Source organism: Andrena cerasifolii, chromosome 11, assembly GCF_050908995.1.
Source record: "Andrena cerasifolii isolate SP2316 chromosome 11, iyAndCera1_principal, whole genome shotgun sequence".
Classification (NCBI taxonomy): Eukaryota; Metazoa; Arthropoda; class Insecta; order Hymenoptera; family Andrenidae; genus Andrena; species Andrena cerasifolii.
The window spans coordinates 11734469-11752170 of NC_135128.1; the positions used below are offsets into that span (position 1 = coordinate 11734469).

The following is a 17702-nucleotide window of genomic DNA, read 5'->3' on the forward strand; positions in this document are numbered from 1 at the left end:
GACCAGGTTGGCCAGAATTGCGGGGTTTCGCGTATGTACCTAACTGGGCGTTCAAGAGTAATCGATGTTTTTCCGCAGATGCCCCAAATGCGGCGCGCTTTTTGCGCTCTCGCAAGACGTGACGAGACACACGAGGGAGAACAACTGTCGCAGCGATAAGAAATTAAACGCCGCGAAAACGGCAGCCCTCAAAGAGGAATGGAAATGCAGCAGCTGTAGTTTCTCAACGGATTCTCAAGCGGAATTTATCTTTCACACAGCTCTTCACAGCGGGATTGTTCGAGCCGATGACGAGAATCCGGGCTGCGAGAGATCCTTGCCGAAATATTCCTGCCCCGTGTGCAAGAAGCCCTTTGCGAAGGTATCGCTGCGGAACCACATCAGGAGTCACACCGGAGAGCGGCCGTTTCCGTGCGCTAAGTGTTTCGTGTCTTTCTCGAGAAGATCGGACCTGAACGCCCATCAAAAGGAGTGCACCGGCTCGACGTCGTCGGCGGTATGGTCCAGGGAATCTGGCCGGAAACGCAGCTTCGTCTGCTCCGAGTGCAACAACGCCTTCTACACCAAGTGAGTATCGTTTGTTTCGCGATTTTACGATTCCTACGACCGATATGTGATATCGGATATCGCTTACGAGCCCCTTGATTTCAAACAGAATCATCGGTCGATTAATAATTTTAAACGATCGTTTGAGAATGGCGCGTAAAAGTAATTGCTCGGGCACGTTGTTCGTGTACGGAGCCCCTCGATAGTTCGCATGACGTATAGCAAACATTGTACCGTGACAACAATGGGCTCAACAGAGAAAACTTGCCGCATTATCCGGCTAACAAAAGGATAGTATTTATCATGGGATTTCCAGTTAGGTACAATTATATTGCGTCGATCGTAGATCGGATACGTGGAGCGAACCGTGACCGCGTTCGACAAACAAAGTAAGGAGATCTTTTCGTGCTGGTGAACCTTTCACCGCGTTGTCTATCTTTATCCGCGGCGTTGTACTCTTGGGAGTGCGTTACGTCGATACGCGACCGTGTCGCAAATATTCCCAACTGCTGTGCACACACATACCTATTACCTACGTCCCGAAAGTCGAATCCGCCGCGCCGCATCGAATGGAGCACCAATCGAGGTATGGAAGGCTGCTTTCGCCGCGATATCTGTATACCTATCATTATCGGTGACAACGCGTGGCTCTCGATCGCTCGGCTTACGTACGCGTGTGCCATCCTGGCGAGAAGGGATCAGCGGCCCGGGGCCGGGCCCAGAGGCTAGCATGTTCTAAGTAAGGACCGTCGGATGTTCCGGGATAAACAGCAAAAGACAATAAAAGCCGCCGCTGCGTCGCGGGCAGAAACCACCGAACGTTCGCGCGGTCTGCGTAGTAAAAGTGTCCTCGCTGCATAACTATAAAATAAAAGACCGTATCCGTGGCCTGGTTGAAGAGGGGCGGGGCGGAAGCAGAAAGAGAAGCTCGTTCGCACGAGTGTCCACAGAAAGTACGGAGATAGAACGGAAAACTCGGTAGAGTGGTAGAGAGTAAACCGAAGAGCAAGGAGGAAGCCGCCTCGCTCTCTGACTCTCTGCTCTCTGCCACCGGATCGTATTAACATCTCATAGCGGCCCGTAAGCCCACGGGTCATTCTAGTATTTAACGGGCCTGCATTACGGGCCATCTAAGTATACGTCCTACCTTCTCTTCTCGAATAGGAACGTATGTAAATAGGATGCTGCGCGCGCCTGCCTGTTAATGTTCTGCTGTAGCGGTGGGATTACAGGCGCGGCTAGTGTTTTCGGCTGTTCTAAAAGAATCTAGCCGATATTGCAACGAGGTGCACACTCGAAGGACGAATACCTAGATGAAAAATTTACCGGATGCCCGAAATCGGGGCCGGGAACACGTATTCCGTGCATCCCGATGAGAATTCGGTGGAGTAAAGGGGGCATACGTGGGTGCCCGCAAGCGGGCGCCACAGCATGGCGTTTCTCTGGATGGTGCGGCGCGCGGCCGCGGCGTGTCGACCCGAGTATTAAACCATTGCATTGCCTGGGTGTAGAGCGATCGCTATAAAGCAAATGTTAACACCTATGCTCGCTCGCTCCGCTCTGTTCGGCTCGGCTCGGCTCGATTTCCTCGTCCCTTTTTCGCCCCCTTCTCTACTACCGTTCCCCTTGGCCGATCCCTGCTGCTCTCGCCACTCGCAGCTACGGCTGCTACCTCGTCTCGTACATGCATTACCTTCTGTAACACCTATTGGAGCCGAATGGTGGGTCAGGAGTCTCGACGTCGCGTCGTCGGTTACGAACGACAAGGGTTTCGCTTAATGTCGCGATTCGGGTCGTTTCCAAGGATTAGACGCCCCTATCGCCCTTGCGACTGCTCCTTACGATCCTTTCTGCAGTCTACAGATAACCTTTCGATACAGAGATGCCGGAATCTTGGCGAAACAATTTCGATAGGTGGGCGATCTTGAAATTCCATCTAAATGCGGGGAAAAATGGAGGGTAGAGCGAATCCAAGTAGCCGGTGGCTACGGTGGCTCTATTCATCCAAGATTCACAGACTGGGTCCGTTTCCTCGTAAATTCCACTCGTTTCCCTTCAAAGTTTCTATAACCGTGTCCGTGCGATCACCGTGCAGTTTCCGTCCCGACGTACCTGGAACTCTGCGTCATCTTTCGACCGCAGGCAGTTAAAACTTCCGGCCGGCCAGCTTGATTAGGACTTTCTCCAGCTCGATTTTCCTGGCAAATGAAGGCCAGAACGAGGGACGGTTGCGCGTCAGTTGTCGACAATGTCGAATCCAAACTTTGTCCCGTTTCCCCGGGCAAACGGAGACGATGCAGATATTCCATAAAAGTTTGCTACTTCCTCGAAAACCAACCGACCATCATCATCGATTAGCATTAACGTTGCCCGGCGACTGGTCGCGTTTCGTTTCGTCTCTGCCAAACAGCGAAAACGCCCAAAGATCGAGCGAAAACGGGGAAGCGAAGGTGGAGAAATCGGGGAGAGGAGGAGAACGGCGAACGATCGAAAACGAGGAAGGCAGGAAGGACGGAAGGAAAGAAGGAAAGAGGGATAATTACGAGAAGACGGGCAGCTCCCGCGCATTCGATCGCCTAACCAATTCTCAGAATAAGCGAGCAATTCTCGATGTATGCGCATATTCAAGATAGTATGTTACATACGCGAGCTACTGACCGTACGTTTCGTCCGTTCCACCCCCGGGCCCTCTGGTTCGCGTACCGCTTCCACTTCTCCTCTCGGTCGTGCTCTTCTCGGTCCCTTGGAGCGTTCTACCCATCGGCAACCCTCTCGTTCCTGCCTGACGATGTGTACGCGAGTTCCCCAGAGGTATTTACATATATGGACCGCAGCGTGGCGCGCGCGCCTATCTTTTATCTTCCGTAGCAGTAATGGCGCGTCCACCTCCTTCGTACCTGGCCAGGTAAACGCCGTAAAGATAGGCATACTGGGTGAGATTGGCGTAACCTCGACGTCCAGTCACATTCAGCCGGTCCCGATACGCTATTAGGTCATTCGGTGCGTAACGCGGTCATTTTCGGCAATTGTGGCAGAGCTGCGAGTAAAAAGTGGGTATTTCTGTGAAATGGATGGACAGAGGGAGCCGGATACTTCGGGCCAGAAATGGTTCGATCGAGGGTGGATCGACTTTGGTGGCGAGGTGAGGCGAGGTGACGACGACGAGCGAACTGAGAGTCGAGATAACGATAAAACCGTGCGAGGCGTCGCGCAATTAATTCGAGCGCGAGGCGTGTTCGGATTGAAGCGGTACATAAATCTCCGATCATCGTAAATTTCGACGGCTGGAGGGTTAGAGGGGGGCGTAGGATCGGAGAGTCTTGGCGTCTCGGGCTACCATTGTCTCGACGGTGTGTGCGTATCGTTTTCTCTCACCTCGGTCGGCGCTGCTAATGAGGCACGGTGTCGTCCTTACGGATCACCCCGTAGGCACCCTTAAACATCCGGCCGGCGAATCCCGCGGGGGATTGTCCGCGCGCTACCGAGAGCAAAACGGCCTGGCCTGGCCTGGCTCGCCTCGGCTCGGCCGACCGGCCAGGGAAAAGAAAGGAGGAGGAAAGATTTCTGCATGCCCCCGAGGAACAATGCGACGCTGTTGCACCGCATTCGTCGCATTGAAATGTATTAGTGAGGTGTCTCTGGTGCGCGCATTGTGTCGCAAGAACGCGGCTGTGTCCGAACCTGTGTAAGTAGCTACAACTATATAGGTACGTAGGTACGTAGCATGGGTTTTCTTGGTTCTCTGTGTGGTGGCAATGGTGGTCGGTAGCGATGGTGCGCGGTGTGGTATGGTTTGGTATGGTGGCACGCGGTAAGCACGGCCCCGTATGCAGACAGTTTAGCGGTGACCGCCCCGCGAGTCCAGTTGTCGCGTGAAATATTGCGATTCATAAAATAAAACAGGCCTGCGGTCGAGGACGCGTAGATATAGCCGCCGGCTGCCGGTCGCCGGCCGCTAACCCAGACCTAACCCGCCCCTCCCAGACCTCCCCATCTCCACCACCTCCCCCACCACCGTTTCTCCTGTTCTCTCCTTTTTATCCGCATCCCTTTAGCCTGGCTCTTTTCGAAAGCCCGTGTCCCCCGAAGCCCCGTCCAGGCTTCCATCCAGCATCGCCTCCGCTTCTTCTTTTCTATCGTTTTGCTTGCCTCGCTGCTCTCCCATCCCTGTCCGTCCGTCTGCTAAACCTGACTGGCTGCATCGCGCATCGCGCACCATCGCGTCGTCTCTTTATCCCGCTCTACATTCCCCATGTCGTAGAGTATTGTGGGGCAAGAGTGCGCACTTACAGTTTAGACTTCCCTCAAATCCTTGGTATTACACCGATAGCACATATCATTTTGTGAGAAATGACTACTATCCCTTATTATTCGATAGGCAGAGACTATACGGGGTAAAAGAACAGAACGAGAAATTTCCACAAAAGTGTTTTATTTTCCAACATGCAATAGTTGTGGTAATATAGCAAAACGACTAATAGTTTAAAATTAATTTTTTGTTAATCAAGGTAACAGTAATCGCACATAACATTATCCCCTTCGTAGTTTGCGCAGGCATCAGTCTTCTCGAGGATCTGTGTATTCTTCTTCGCAAGCAGGACAAATTATTCTTTCCGTAGACGTTGATGGTTGGGCTATTCTCTTTTTGGAACCGATTTGTTTTGTTCCTTTCAAACTTTTTCAGAAGTAGATGTAATTTTTTGGGGATTTTTTTTACTTTTCTAATTATTTATTTGCACGTTTGCATTCAGATTTTCTTTTCATTGCTTCATTTACTTCAAGCTGATATTTTAATCAAAAAGTTAATTAAAAAGGATTTTGAAAAAATATTGTGCAATAAAAAATTTAGCAAACATTAGAAATAAAATAAATTTAATGAATTTATAACACCCGTCAAATTATTTTGGGGCAAAAGTTCGAATGCCACAGCTACTTTTCCATTGTTTAATCAATCCTGTTATCTATGAGGAGAATTGAAAACTTCTATTAGCACTTAGCAGAAGAATTTCAGCTCTTTCAGATGACATATGAATTAAAATATTTACTGATCAATTTATAGGAATAATATTGATTGCTAAAAGTGAGAATATTACATCAGAACTAACGAATTCAGTACTTACCGCATTGTACGATAACAAAACGAAGCACAGCTACACAATTCGACACTGGTGATTCTACCTTGATTGACAATTGATTGTCACCATTGGCCACTGCCGCAACTCAAACAATGAAATTTGCATAGTGCGAACTTTTACCTACCTTTACTCTACCCTGCCTCCCCGCTCCTTCTCTCTGGTCTTTGGCCACGCGTTCCTTCCCGTATTCGTCGTGGCCGGCTGAAACATGGCCAAACCGCAGGTATCGCGACGTTGGCGTCGTCCGAGGTATCGCGCGGTGAAATTTTCCGGCTGCCCGTCTATTCGCCGTACCATCCGGATACCACGCGTTCTGGAATCCGTCCCGGCCGGCCGGCGTCCGCGTAAGCGTTCGTGTCCTCGCTTCGAACAAGTACACCCCGTAAAAGCCCGTCCGACCCGGTTCTCGTAAATGTGGTAAAGAGGGAAGGAGCTGGTCCCGGGAACGAAATAAAAAATGCCAGTAGCCTCGAGGTACTCGGGACAGCGTTGTTTTATTTAATTAAATTTTTTTTCCTTGTCCGAACGGCGGAAAAGTAACGGATAGCCGGCCGTACGCACGCCCACGTCCCATCGTGCGTAGAAATTCGGCTCGTATCCAGCCGAAAGGATACCAATCCCCGATAACGAACAAGTCGCGATCTTCCCGTAACGAATGATCGTCGCCGCTGAACGAGAAGGCAGAAACGTCCACGTACGTTACGGTTAAGACGCTCCTCCGTTCTGGAGATTCCTCCTTTTCCGCCGACGAAATTAGCGGAGGACATGTTTATTGTAAATGAATCCTACTCCGGGAGCGGCTCGTGGAAGACTGGTACATGTTCTAGGGGTGGCGAATCGGCCGCGGCGGGACGAAGACGGAGGCAGAGCCAGAGAGAGAGAGCGGGACGGGGTGAGGGTAGTTTGGAGGGCGCGCGCGCTCGCTGCTCCGATTTATGCGCCCGTTACCGAGCCCTCTGGCGCAATTAAGCTCGCGTTATAATATTGTTGTTTATTCTGAGCCTCGGCTGCGAAGCGTTAACCACCCCTCTGCTCCCTGCCCACGCTGGCTCTACTGGCAACAACCAACCCTGCGATCCCCTAATCTCCCTGACGCGGCAGCTAGAATCTCTCGCTCTCACCCATTTCCTCCCTCGGCTGCCTCGCCTCGCCCCACCTCGCCCACACCTCGCCTCGCCTCGCCTCACCTCACCTCTCTCGCGGTTCCTGCCGTCAGTTCCTACTCCCTCCACATCTCGCTCTCTCTTTTGCTCTTGTCGACTTACAGCATCAGCGCCAAATGCGGGACTAACAAACCACTCCCCGGAGATCGGCACGGCAGAAACGAAATTCCGTTTTGTTTGTCCCAGCAGGGCCACCCGCCCGCGCCGCCTTTGATTGGGATTCGCGCGTTAATTTCAACTTACTTTGACGCGTGGCCACGTACCAGCTAATGAAGCTGGCTTTCCCGGATCGGGATACCTGACGTTCGCCCGTCGCGATCGTTTGTCCCGATTTGCGTTCCCATTCGCGCCAAATCCTACGATTCCCACCGATCGAGCCCGCTTTCACCGGTCTTTCATCCACAAGATTTATCGCTGGAGGGGTACAGAGGATCCAGAGCAATGGATCGGTCGTTTCAACGCAACTTCTCTGCCCACGTCAAGTTTCTTCGACAGCCCGCAGATTAGATTTATCCCCTTGTTTACATGAATTTCAGAAGTCTATAATTAAAGGCGCGATCCGTCTTTCGATCTTTTATTTCGGCTGGAATCAAGCAATGTATACCATTTAAATAACACGTGAATCATCCGTTAAACCGGTTCTCGGTTCGGTTGCTCGATAACTCGATACCGGTAACGTTCACAAAACAGATGACGGGTGGGACTCGTTGCAGTCGAAATCGACGAGTCGGGGACCGAGCGAGGAATTTCGATCGTAGGGCTGAGTTGGAAGAACTCGTTGTGTTGCGAAGATTGCGAAGCTGGAAGTAGGAAATCTCGATGGAATCTAACGAGCGAGAAGGAAGATCTCGATGACTTTACATCGAGAGGGTACAGTTCGCCATGATCAAGATCAAGTCCCGAGGAAGACGAATGGAGAAGGAAAGGGAGGTGGCGCGCGGAGGTTGTGGAGACGGGAGAGTCAGAGAAAGAGCAAGACGGACGCAGGTGCAACCTGCAGTCCGGTGCGGGACGGACGTACGGACGTACGAACGGACGAAGGTGGGATTGAGTTATGACAGCGTTTGCTCCAGGGGGCCGGCTCTGGACCCGACGAAGCGGATATTCTTCTTATTCTTTATTTCTTCGTCTGCGGCCCCGCCGTAGGAACCGTCGGCCATGCATCACCTTCGGTTCACTCTGGTCCAGCCTCCTCTTCGGCATCGTTCCACGGCCACACCACCATCACGGCCCATCACGATCCCACCTTGGCCATCGTCCGCTGGAAACGTTGATTCCACCCACCGCGGCAGCTTTTACCTTTTAACCATCTCTACGGGCCTCGCGAGCCGTATCGGGTCCAGTGTTCCCATACGATCGCCTACTCTAGTTTTCCGAGGAGGCTTTGGTTTTTCACGAGGACCGGTCACGGATATTTTTCACCGACGCAAGCGGGAAATTCGCAAATTACAGGCAGAGCGGCGCATTTGCTTCCCCTTCGGGAGGAAAAGGCGGCCAATCCTAGCGATACACTCTGTCGGTGACAGAGTCGAAGAAAGAGCACGAGCACGGCAGAGTCGCGCGTAAATCACAGGCGGTAATAAAGATCCACTTGTCGTGGTTCGATATTTATGAATCGCCCTCGGTTGCTCCGCGCCAGAAGAGAATCGGCTTTTAGTTCTCTCGTGGCTAGCCGGAATGAACGATCGTCCGATTTCGAGATAATCGAAGAGGTCAGGGGCGGAGGGGACTAGGGCGCGGAGGGCTTGGTGCGGCAGGAAAGACGTGGACGAGAAAGGCGAGAAAGGCGAGAAAGGTGAGACGAGCATGCCATGGAAGGGGTTACAAGCATGGAGGGAGGGGCAGAGGTGGAGAGACAGCAGAAGAAGACGAAGACGAAGAAGAAGAAGCAGAGGAAGAAGAAGTCCGAGTCGACGGTCGTTGTAGAGGCCGCAGACCGACAGACGGAGCGGGGCGAGTGAGCGAGCGAGCGAGCGAAGGACCGCGAGGCCATAAATACCTCACCGCGTTCAGCCAATTAAAACAAATCATTTTAATGCGCAACCTTTTTAATTAATGCCCGTGCTCGCTCGCTCCCATCCGCTTCCCTCCTCTCGGATAGTACACGATCGCTTGACTGGCTCCGCCATTCCCATCCCAGAACGATCGAGGCTATATTAACCTGTACGTCGACGTATCCTGCCTGACTTTACCTTCGAGCGCGTACCCTCCGCTCGATCTATGAGCAACTCTGCCCCCGCTCGCTCTCGCACGATTCGATTCGATTCGATTCGATTCGATTCGATTGGATTCGACGCCAAACTGGCTCGCCACCGTAAACTCTTTCCCGCTCAGTCGTATAATTATACGTATTTTCGCTGCGAGATTGCCAGGCACCGTGCGGATCCTATCTGCGCGTCAATCAGCCATCATCGCCGAGATTTATACCCGTCGGCGTCGCGTCGATCGGAGCCGCTGGCTGGCCATAAGCTATCTTCTTTCTGCCCATCTTTCGCGCTGCCTCCCTTGCCCGTTCTTTGATCTTCACGGTATGCACTAGGCTACTTGTGTATTTACATACCTACGTACCTAAGTAGCGCTGAGGAACCAGACGCGACGCGACGAATCGCGGGCGTTATCGACGACTTGGACGACTTGGACGACGATCGTGCCGACGCGGATTAGACTTTTAAATGACCCCGAGCCGGACTGGCACATATTTCACGAGATGACGGTGGACGTCGCGCTAAATCATCCAGAGTGACCGCATCCGCTTACCCAATCGGCCCGAGAAGAGTCTTAACGGCCTCTTGTCACGCCTGCGACATTCCACCGAAACACACACGCCGAGAGAACGCTCCTCTCCCGGATTCTCCGTCCCTCTTTCGTCAATGTCGTTGCCGCGAGACGCGCTTTTGTCGGCCACCATATTAATATTGTTCTATCGGAATTCCAATCCCCGGGAATGGGCCGGCAACACGGGATTTCTCGATGCCATAATTCACCAGCCCGACGCGTACCTCGTCCTCGTCCTCGTCCTCGCACTCGTCCTCGGCCCCGTTCCCAGCCCGCCGTCGTTTCGATAGATTTTTAGGTAAATCAACGCTCTGCGCCTAACCGAAACCCCGTCATCAGTCGACGAATCCAGTTGCCGCAAATTATCGCGAACCCTCGTGTCTCGGCCGACGAGTCTATTACTCAACCACCGAGACGGCTGGAACGTCGCGTCGGTTTAGGTGCTCGTCGCAATCTTCAACGCGTGAGAAACCGCGATTGCATATAATGCCTACGTCGTATTAATATCCCTTTTATCCAGTCTCAAATCCACCGGAAAAGTCTTGTCGCTGAATACTTAGGACGCGATATTTCAGGGCAATTACGGGCGTGCGCGCGCTTACCCTGCGCGTTAGCGTTTATCGAGTCCGCTTTGGAACACGGTTATGCCAGTTTTTCGTTGAATTCCTGGTACGCCGATGCATTCCACCTGTGCACGACGTAACGCAGGGAGGAAACATTTGTCTGCGAGAAATAACGCAGGGATATAGAGCTGGGTGCGTGTTGGGAACGCGATCGCATCCATGCTCTTTGAACGATCGTGAGCGACCGTTCGCGCTCGAATGCCACATTCTTGTCCGGTTGTGCGTTTCGCGGGAAAAAATTTGAGGGCTCGGACGTAGGGACGTGGAACGCGAACGAAGGAGAAGAAGAGAGGAGCGTGTGGCCGCGGGCGGATGCACGGTGTGTACGGATGGCCGGTGTCTCGGGATAGTACTTGCTGAGACTACCTGGATGCAGGTGTAAGAGAAGGTACGTCCTAAGCTCGTGCGAGGGCGTGTATATCCTGACATTGTAAAAGTTGCCGTTACACTTGCGTAGCCAATTGGGTAGGCCGGGACTCCCTCTAGGACGGCCCAGATCTCGTCTGCCTCTTCTGCTCGCGCTCTTCCTTCTCCCTGTTCTCCCTGTCCTCCCTGTCCTCTCCTTTCTCCACTCTCCTCGTTTCCTTCGATCCCCCGTCCTTCGTTCTCGCTCGGTTCGTTCTTCGTCCGGCCTGTTGCGCGCTCGTGGAGTCTGCCGGTATCGTCGAGCTGCCATCTCGAAAAATCCGATCCGTGTCCTTCGTTCTGCTACCGCGCGGTAGGTTTCCCGCACGGTCACCACGCTCGCTGGCAAAGATCTCGAGACAGGGCCGAGAGATACGTACGCGAAGATCGTGGCTACCACGTTCGGAAATTTGCTGCTGATTTCGATAACATCGACGAGCTTTCGCTTAGTTTTATACGTCTCGAAGGGTGCCATGCCGGCAGTACCAGCGTCCTTGCTAAGCTTCTCATCCTCGTTACGCCTGAATTTTTCCACGGCTATGACCGCGGAACACGGAAAGAAAAGGGGAACTATATTAGAGGACCTGTAGCCGGATAGGAGCGGAGAGGAGGGATAGGTTTCGAGGCGCGCGGCCCCGTCGAGTTGGCCCGGAGTGAGTTCACTAACCGTATAGATCGTCACCTCTTGACAGAAACTATTTAAAGTGCAGCTCTTGTGTGCGCTCGCCGGCAGGTTGATATAGGATGCAACAGCTGCGATCGGATCGTACGGCGTGCGAACAGCCGATGGTCACACGCGTACCATGCATTCGTGGGACCATTGTGCTGTCTTATTACGCGTTGAATTTCACGAAAACGTGGCTGTTTAAACTGCAAAATCATTATTCCCGACGCGTCGTGTCCGCCAACCGCGGCTGCTGGTATTCCAAAAATTATACGAATCCCGTGAAATATTTTCAGGATACAAGCCGTGCATGCGTGGCGCGTGATACGGAGCTTTCCTTCGCCGAGCCTCCGGAACGCCGGGCCGCCGCCGCGCTGCCGCGTTTTCTCTCGATTCAAGAGCACAAGCCAGCTTTTCCTTTTCTTCCTTCCTTTTCAGACACGCTCTGCGACAGCACATGTTGCGGCACGCTGGCAAGAAGTACAAGTGCGGACTTCCGGGCTGTCCAACCGTCCTCCGAACAGCCTCCGAATTGAAAGCGCACAGAAGCTTGGTCCACGACGACACACCGCCCGACAGACGCTACCACTGCTCGGATTGCTCTTACGCGGCCAAAACTAAAACGCAACTACGCAGGTACGTAAAGAGTCGAGGGTTCTGCTTCTATTCGTTAAAGTAGGGCAAGCGTCTTACGCTCGCAATTAGCCACGGTGAACAGGGTAGGATTCTCGCCTCGGCTTCTCGTCCTACCGAGAATATTATTGACATTAATTTTAATCGAGATTCCCGCCGGGAACGGCGCAATTCTACGCCATTAATCGTGCTCGTGGCTCGCGTATGTACGATACATGATCGATGTCTTCGAGGAAGTTGCGAATTAATTGCGTTGGCCGTAGTGTAGCGTACCTACCTACTCCGGACGAGAACGCGGCCGAGTCTCGGTGTGCGTAACTGCGTACGCCGCGCCGAGCGCGATAGCTCGGACGCGGACGGTCAAGGAATCTCGAGCATTATCGATATAATTTGTTTTACTCAAGCTATAAATCGTCGGCCGTAATTAAACGGAAAAGTACACGCGCGCTTCTGCATTTACGATACTATATAGTACGCGGGGTCCTTTAAACGAGGAATCCGGGGTGATTACGCTGGCGAGCTTCTTATCCGTGAATCGATTGATAGTTAATTGTTTAGCAGGACAGGCGATTGAGCGCCAACTTTGCAAAGATATGCAACCCCGTTTATCCTACGCCACGCACGAAAGCAAGTGCTGCGATTTAAATTAAGCCTTATTAAGGGCATTGTATCGTGGGAGCCCGCTAATAAATTTCATCTCGTTTGATTTGTCGTTTTGTCTTTGCGCTTTTTTGTTGCGCTGTGTGCAACCAAGGGGGAGGGGAGTGGCAGGGCGAGAAGCATCGAGAGAGAGAGGAAGAGAAGAGGAGAAGAAGAAAGGGTGAAAGGGAGTAGGAGGGAAAGAGAAAGAGACACGAAAGCGGAAGTTGCGTGCAGCAGCCGGCCAAGTGCGGGCAACCCGTTATGATCGTCCGCATGGCGATGGTCGGTGCGATATATCATCGCGAATTGAGTACTTACTACGTGAGTCGAACTCAACGCAGCCACAGAGTGTCACGGGCTCTCTTACTCTCTTTCCCTTCCACCTCCGGCCTCTGCGTTCTCCGCGCTGCGTTCTCTTCGTCCCTCTAGGTCCCCATCAGCAGCAGGCGAGAGAGTAAGGGCTCACCCCCCTCACCCACCCTCTTTCGTTCTCTTTTTCATCGTTCCCCTCTGCTGTCGCCTCTGTCCTTCTTTATCCCAGCGTGTATCTCTTTCGGTTACACTCTGTGCGGTGGAGTAAATCACACAGGATTTTAATTAAACGTGTCACGCATTTCGAACCTGATATACACGTAGCCATGGCCAATGGCTCCCTCGTAATATCGCGCACGCATATCGCATCGTTCATAATCACCGGCCCGGCCCCGCTGCGACGATGAACTCGCCCGAGAGTGCCGCGTCTTCCACCCTGCAAGATATCTCACAGCCGATCCTCTTCTTTTCCTCGCTTTCCTGTCGCTCCTTCCCGCGAACCGAGAACGAATGCGTCCGCAACCGCGTCGATTTATACGCGCGACGATTATTATACACCGTGAGTCGAATGTTAATTATTGAGCCAGTTTAGCAGGGTTAGTACTCCCCTCGTTACGTCGTAACTCGCGACAATCGTCCCTCGTTAAATTAACTCGGACGAGGCGGTGAGCGTAATTCGCCGAGGAAAATGCAATCTTTTCGTTGCAGGCATCGCACTAGACACGAGGACCCCGCGGCCGCCATGAAATCGGAGCTGCGTACTTGTCCCTATTCCGGCTGCGCTTTCAAAACGAAACTCGCCTCTCATTTGCAGCGGCACGTGCGCTTGCACACAGGCACCAAGCCGTACAAGTGCCGCCATTGCGCTTACGCGAGCAACAACTTGGTAAGTTCCGTCTCAATTTTGCGGGTAATTGCGCGGCAAAAGTCGGTGATCATTGTCGCGAACAAAGCGTTGGAAGTTTGAGCTGTAGGGCAAGACGTATGAATAAATGAATCTGGACACACACGGTGGAAAAGATCGGGCTGACGGTTCGTTCTATTGGGGCGTACACGCTACAGCTCCGCGGTAGGAGCGGAGCTTGTCTCGCAGTTCAATTTTTGTCCCTGCGGTGACTCCGTGGCGTAAATTAAGCAAAGTACACCTTAACGTTTGGACCATGCCGCCGCCTCTGCCGCCACCGAGGCGCGATAAGATAACGAGTTAATTGTGCTCACTGGATGCCCACACACGCACGGCCCAGTCATACCGAGCGGCCGGTATGCTAATGCCCTTTGAAGCTTTAGTTAGGATGCGACTCGCATACGAGGGCTCCGTGTCTCTTTGATAGCGACATAAACTCATTCCAGTGGCTCTCAGCTCTCAGCCTCGGATAACTTGAGCCAAGGTAATCTCGTGGCACGGAGAATTGCGAATGTTGCGTCTTGCATCGGTAATGATACAACGGCAGGCACTTCTGAATCGTACCGAGCCGTAGCCGTATCCGAACCGCGAAAAACCTCCTCTGCCTTCTACGATCGCTTTCTTCTTGGTTGCGATCGAGTAACTAGCCGAGATAACGATTACGATCGCGTATTCGCTGGATTAAAGTCATGCGCCAGGGGTGAAAAGAAGAACGGCGGCAACAGCGGCGCGGCCGCGGCGGGATAAGAAACGAGAACGGATAGGAATCGCTTCGGTCCAACAGAATATCGGGATCGGCGATAGCCGTTTACTTGGTAAGACTTTAATAAGGAAGGAACGCGCGAGCAACGTACGAGGCGATTTAACGACCAAATTCCCTTCCACGTAGCTAGCGGCTTGCCTTGCGTCAACGAGATTACACGCGCCACCTTTCTTCCTTCCTTCCTTCCTTCCTTCCTTCCTTCCCCTATCCAGGTTATGATTTACCTACCTTGGATGGTTGCACGCTTCTTTCTTTTCACCTGCCAGGTTCGGTTCTTCCTGCATGGCCCGCACCCACATTCTCCTCCTCTTTTTCGGTACATCATCCCTGTGCGATCTGGCTGCGTTCGGAAAACTCGCGGTTCCTTCCTTCGGCGTGAGTGGTGTTAATTCTCCAAGGCAACGCTAGTTACTTTCGGATCTGCTTCGCGTCTCCACGCATCCCTCCCCTCGACTGCTGTCGGTTTTTATCTCTCCCTTCAATTTCATTCGCAGACAGTACGATTCCCCGCCCCCCAGCAAAATTATTCGCGGGTCTTAATAATAAGGGATTTAATAATTTCCGCCAATCAGCCGGCCGGTAGACGATCGGATGGAGGCGATACGATCGATTTATTCGTTTCTTTAATCCAAGTTTACTTTGAGAGATGCCTCTGGACGAACGCGGGTACCTACGCAACGTGAACGAGCGTTTACAACAATTTATTTGATATCGGGTAAAAAGTTGAAACGCGCAGCCACTCGGTATCCCATCGATAAAATCTTGATCTGGGTTAAAGATCCTGGCAGTTTGCGCTTATAATTTTACAGCCCACTTCGGCCAGCAGCCAGCGGCCAGCGGGCGAGTAAGAGAATATCGGACTTATTGCTGCTTTCGATAATTTTCATATTACGAGGACATTTGCGTTTAAGTTATGGCACGGTAGCCTACAGCTTGAAGGAAATTAATATTAACAGGCCGGAATCCCGAAAGAAATAAAAGGGAGGGAAGATGATGCGGCGCGATTTCAGATCCTAGAGTGAAGGCTCGTAAAGCGGAATGATCCGAGGCCGAGGCTGGGGCCTAGTAGCGTATAGTTTGGATGTAGCAGAAAATTATATCGAATGAAATCGGAATCGATGGGATTAATGAAATGTTTGATACGCGATTTGCGCGATGGTTTCGTGCAAAGGTGGACGACCGCCCATGTCGGTGTGAACGGGTCTTTATCTGAGGCCGTCACGGAGTACTGCCCGTAGAAAGATTTACTTATGGGAAATTAAATTTGATGTTGCCGTTGCCATCAACGGCTCGTATAAGCCCGCCTGGTAGGAAGATGTTTACGACTACGGCCAGCTACTTAGCCCGGGAGGGTAAAGCGCCTTTAAATGTTCCATGGCATAGCCAATGAACGCGTCCGGTTTGCGGCAGACCGATTCTGGTCGCAGGTATTCACAGACGACCGATACCGACGAGAGCCCGTTTCAGCCGTCCACTCAAACGATCCCAACGACTCAACCGACTCGACCGACTCGACCGATCCAACCGATCAGCTATATGTATCATTGCTCCATGCTCTCGAGATTTCCTTCGTGCTCCCGCGCCACCATTTCGCGGCCGATTTACCGTTGCGCCGCGCCGCTACGATTTACCGCATCGAGTTTTCCGCTGCGGACGTCGAACCGTACAAAGTCACGTACCCGTTCTCTCATTGTTACAGGAAAATCTCAGGAAACACGTCCTTTCCACTAATCTGCATCCGGGCAAGACGATCTACGAATGCGACGTTTGCCAAGAAAAGACAGCGGAGCCGTTTAGGACCAACTTCGCCAAGCAACTCCGAGCCCATCTTTTCGAGATGCACGCCGATGTTTTTCCAACCGCGGGCCAGGCGAACGATTACGTCCTCGGCATTTTTCAGGCTCCCAGAGGTTCGTCGGTTTTCATCGAAGAGTCCAGTTAACAACAACAATAACGTCTGTGCTTACGCCAGGAAATAGTCACGGTGACGCCAACGATGTACAGCCACGTGGCAGGACAGGTACATACTTACGCGCCCAAAGCGCGTATAGGATAGAATCTATATGTCTCATGTACAACGCAACAAGATGAATCAGGGGATTCGATGGACTTCACCTGTCGTGGGTTTTTCGACGTGCGTAGGTATCCCACCATAGATACAGCTCGACTTTATACATAGTCGTTCAAGAGTTTAGAAGTCTGTTAGACGTTACGTGCATGTATGAATCGTTGTGTACCTACACATATCCATCGTTATAAGTGAACGACACCTACATGTACCTAAAGCTGATTTGTTGGGACGAGTGGGTCGAAGCGCTTTTAAATAAAAACACTACACGCTATGATTATCGTTCTGAAGGATTGCTCGAAAAGAAGGGTGCTAATCTTTCGGGGTGTAAGTATGTATTTTACCGATCGTTTTCTATTGCTCCGTGATATCGAGGAAATGCATGAAAGGGGTAAGATATGTTAGAATCGGGTGGGAAAAGGGGTGTAGATGCGCGGAGAGGTGGGCAGAGGGATGCGAGACGAAACGAAACGGTTGTTGAAAAATTCATCGTGGCTGAAAGCCAGCGGCGGACCACCTCGTGGATCGTCTTACAAGACGCGTTTCCGTCTTCGAGGGTCCTGATTGTGAGAAATGCATCGTGCTGTCGCGCGAGATAGGTGTCGTAAAGTATGCGGCCCTTGAGTTCTCCTGGGCAAAAAGGACGAGCTCGACCGAGAAAGACGGAGAGAGGAGAGAGACCACGGGCGTCGTGAGCGCGAAGGATAATTTATTGACTAATTAACGAGGATGTCCTTCATTACGGGTCGAGCAGCAGTCGTGGTCGCTTGCTCTCGCTCGGAACCGGCATTATTTGGCGCCCGAATATTTACGACCGCGTCCTCCTTCTGCCCGTGGACCGGGTCCTCCGCCCCGATACCGATGCCGATGCCGATGCTGATGCCGATGCTGATGCTGCTCCTGCCTCTGTCCCTGCTCGAGAAACAAACCGTGGCGGAGAGGGCAGAGGAAGAGCGAGAGGACGACCGTGAAGGTGGCTGAGAGACGGAGAGGAAGAAGGAGCGCGCGGACCCATAACGACATGTCCCGATCTTACGGCGATTCGGGGACTTGGAATTTCCTTGCCGAG

The 17702-nt window shown here is 52.3% G+C and overlaps 1 protein-coding gene across 3 annotated transcripts in view; it reads left to right on the forward strand.

Annotated features, from left to right (window-relative positions):
* The window catches only part of LOC143374675 (uncharacterized), a 30778-nt gene extending 13871 nt beyond the window's left edge, over positions 1 to 16907 (forward strand). For all 3 annotated transcript variants that reach the window (XM_076822994.1, XM_076822996.1, XM_076822995.1), the window contains exons 6-9: positions 79 to 567; positions 11750 to 11947; positions 13607 to 13784; positions 16265 to 16907. In XM_076822994.1, the coding sequence (XP_076679109.1) occupies positions 79 to 567; positions 11750 to 11947; positions 13607 to 13784; positions 16265 to 16507 (1108 nt within the window). In that variant the 3' untranslated portion in view covers positions 16508 to 16907. The remainder of the gene's footprint in view (positions 1 to 78; positions 568 to 11749; positions 11948 to 13606; positions 13785 to 16264) is intronic.
* The last annotated feature ends 795 nt before the right edge of the window (positions 16908 to 17702 follow it).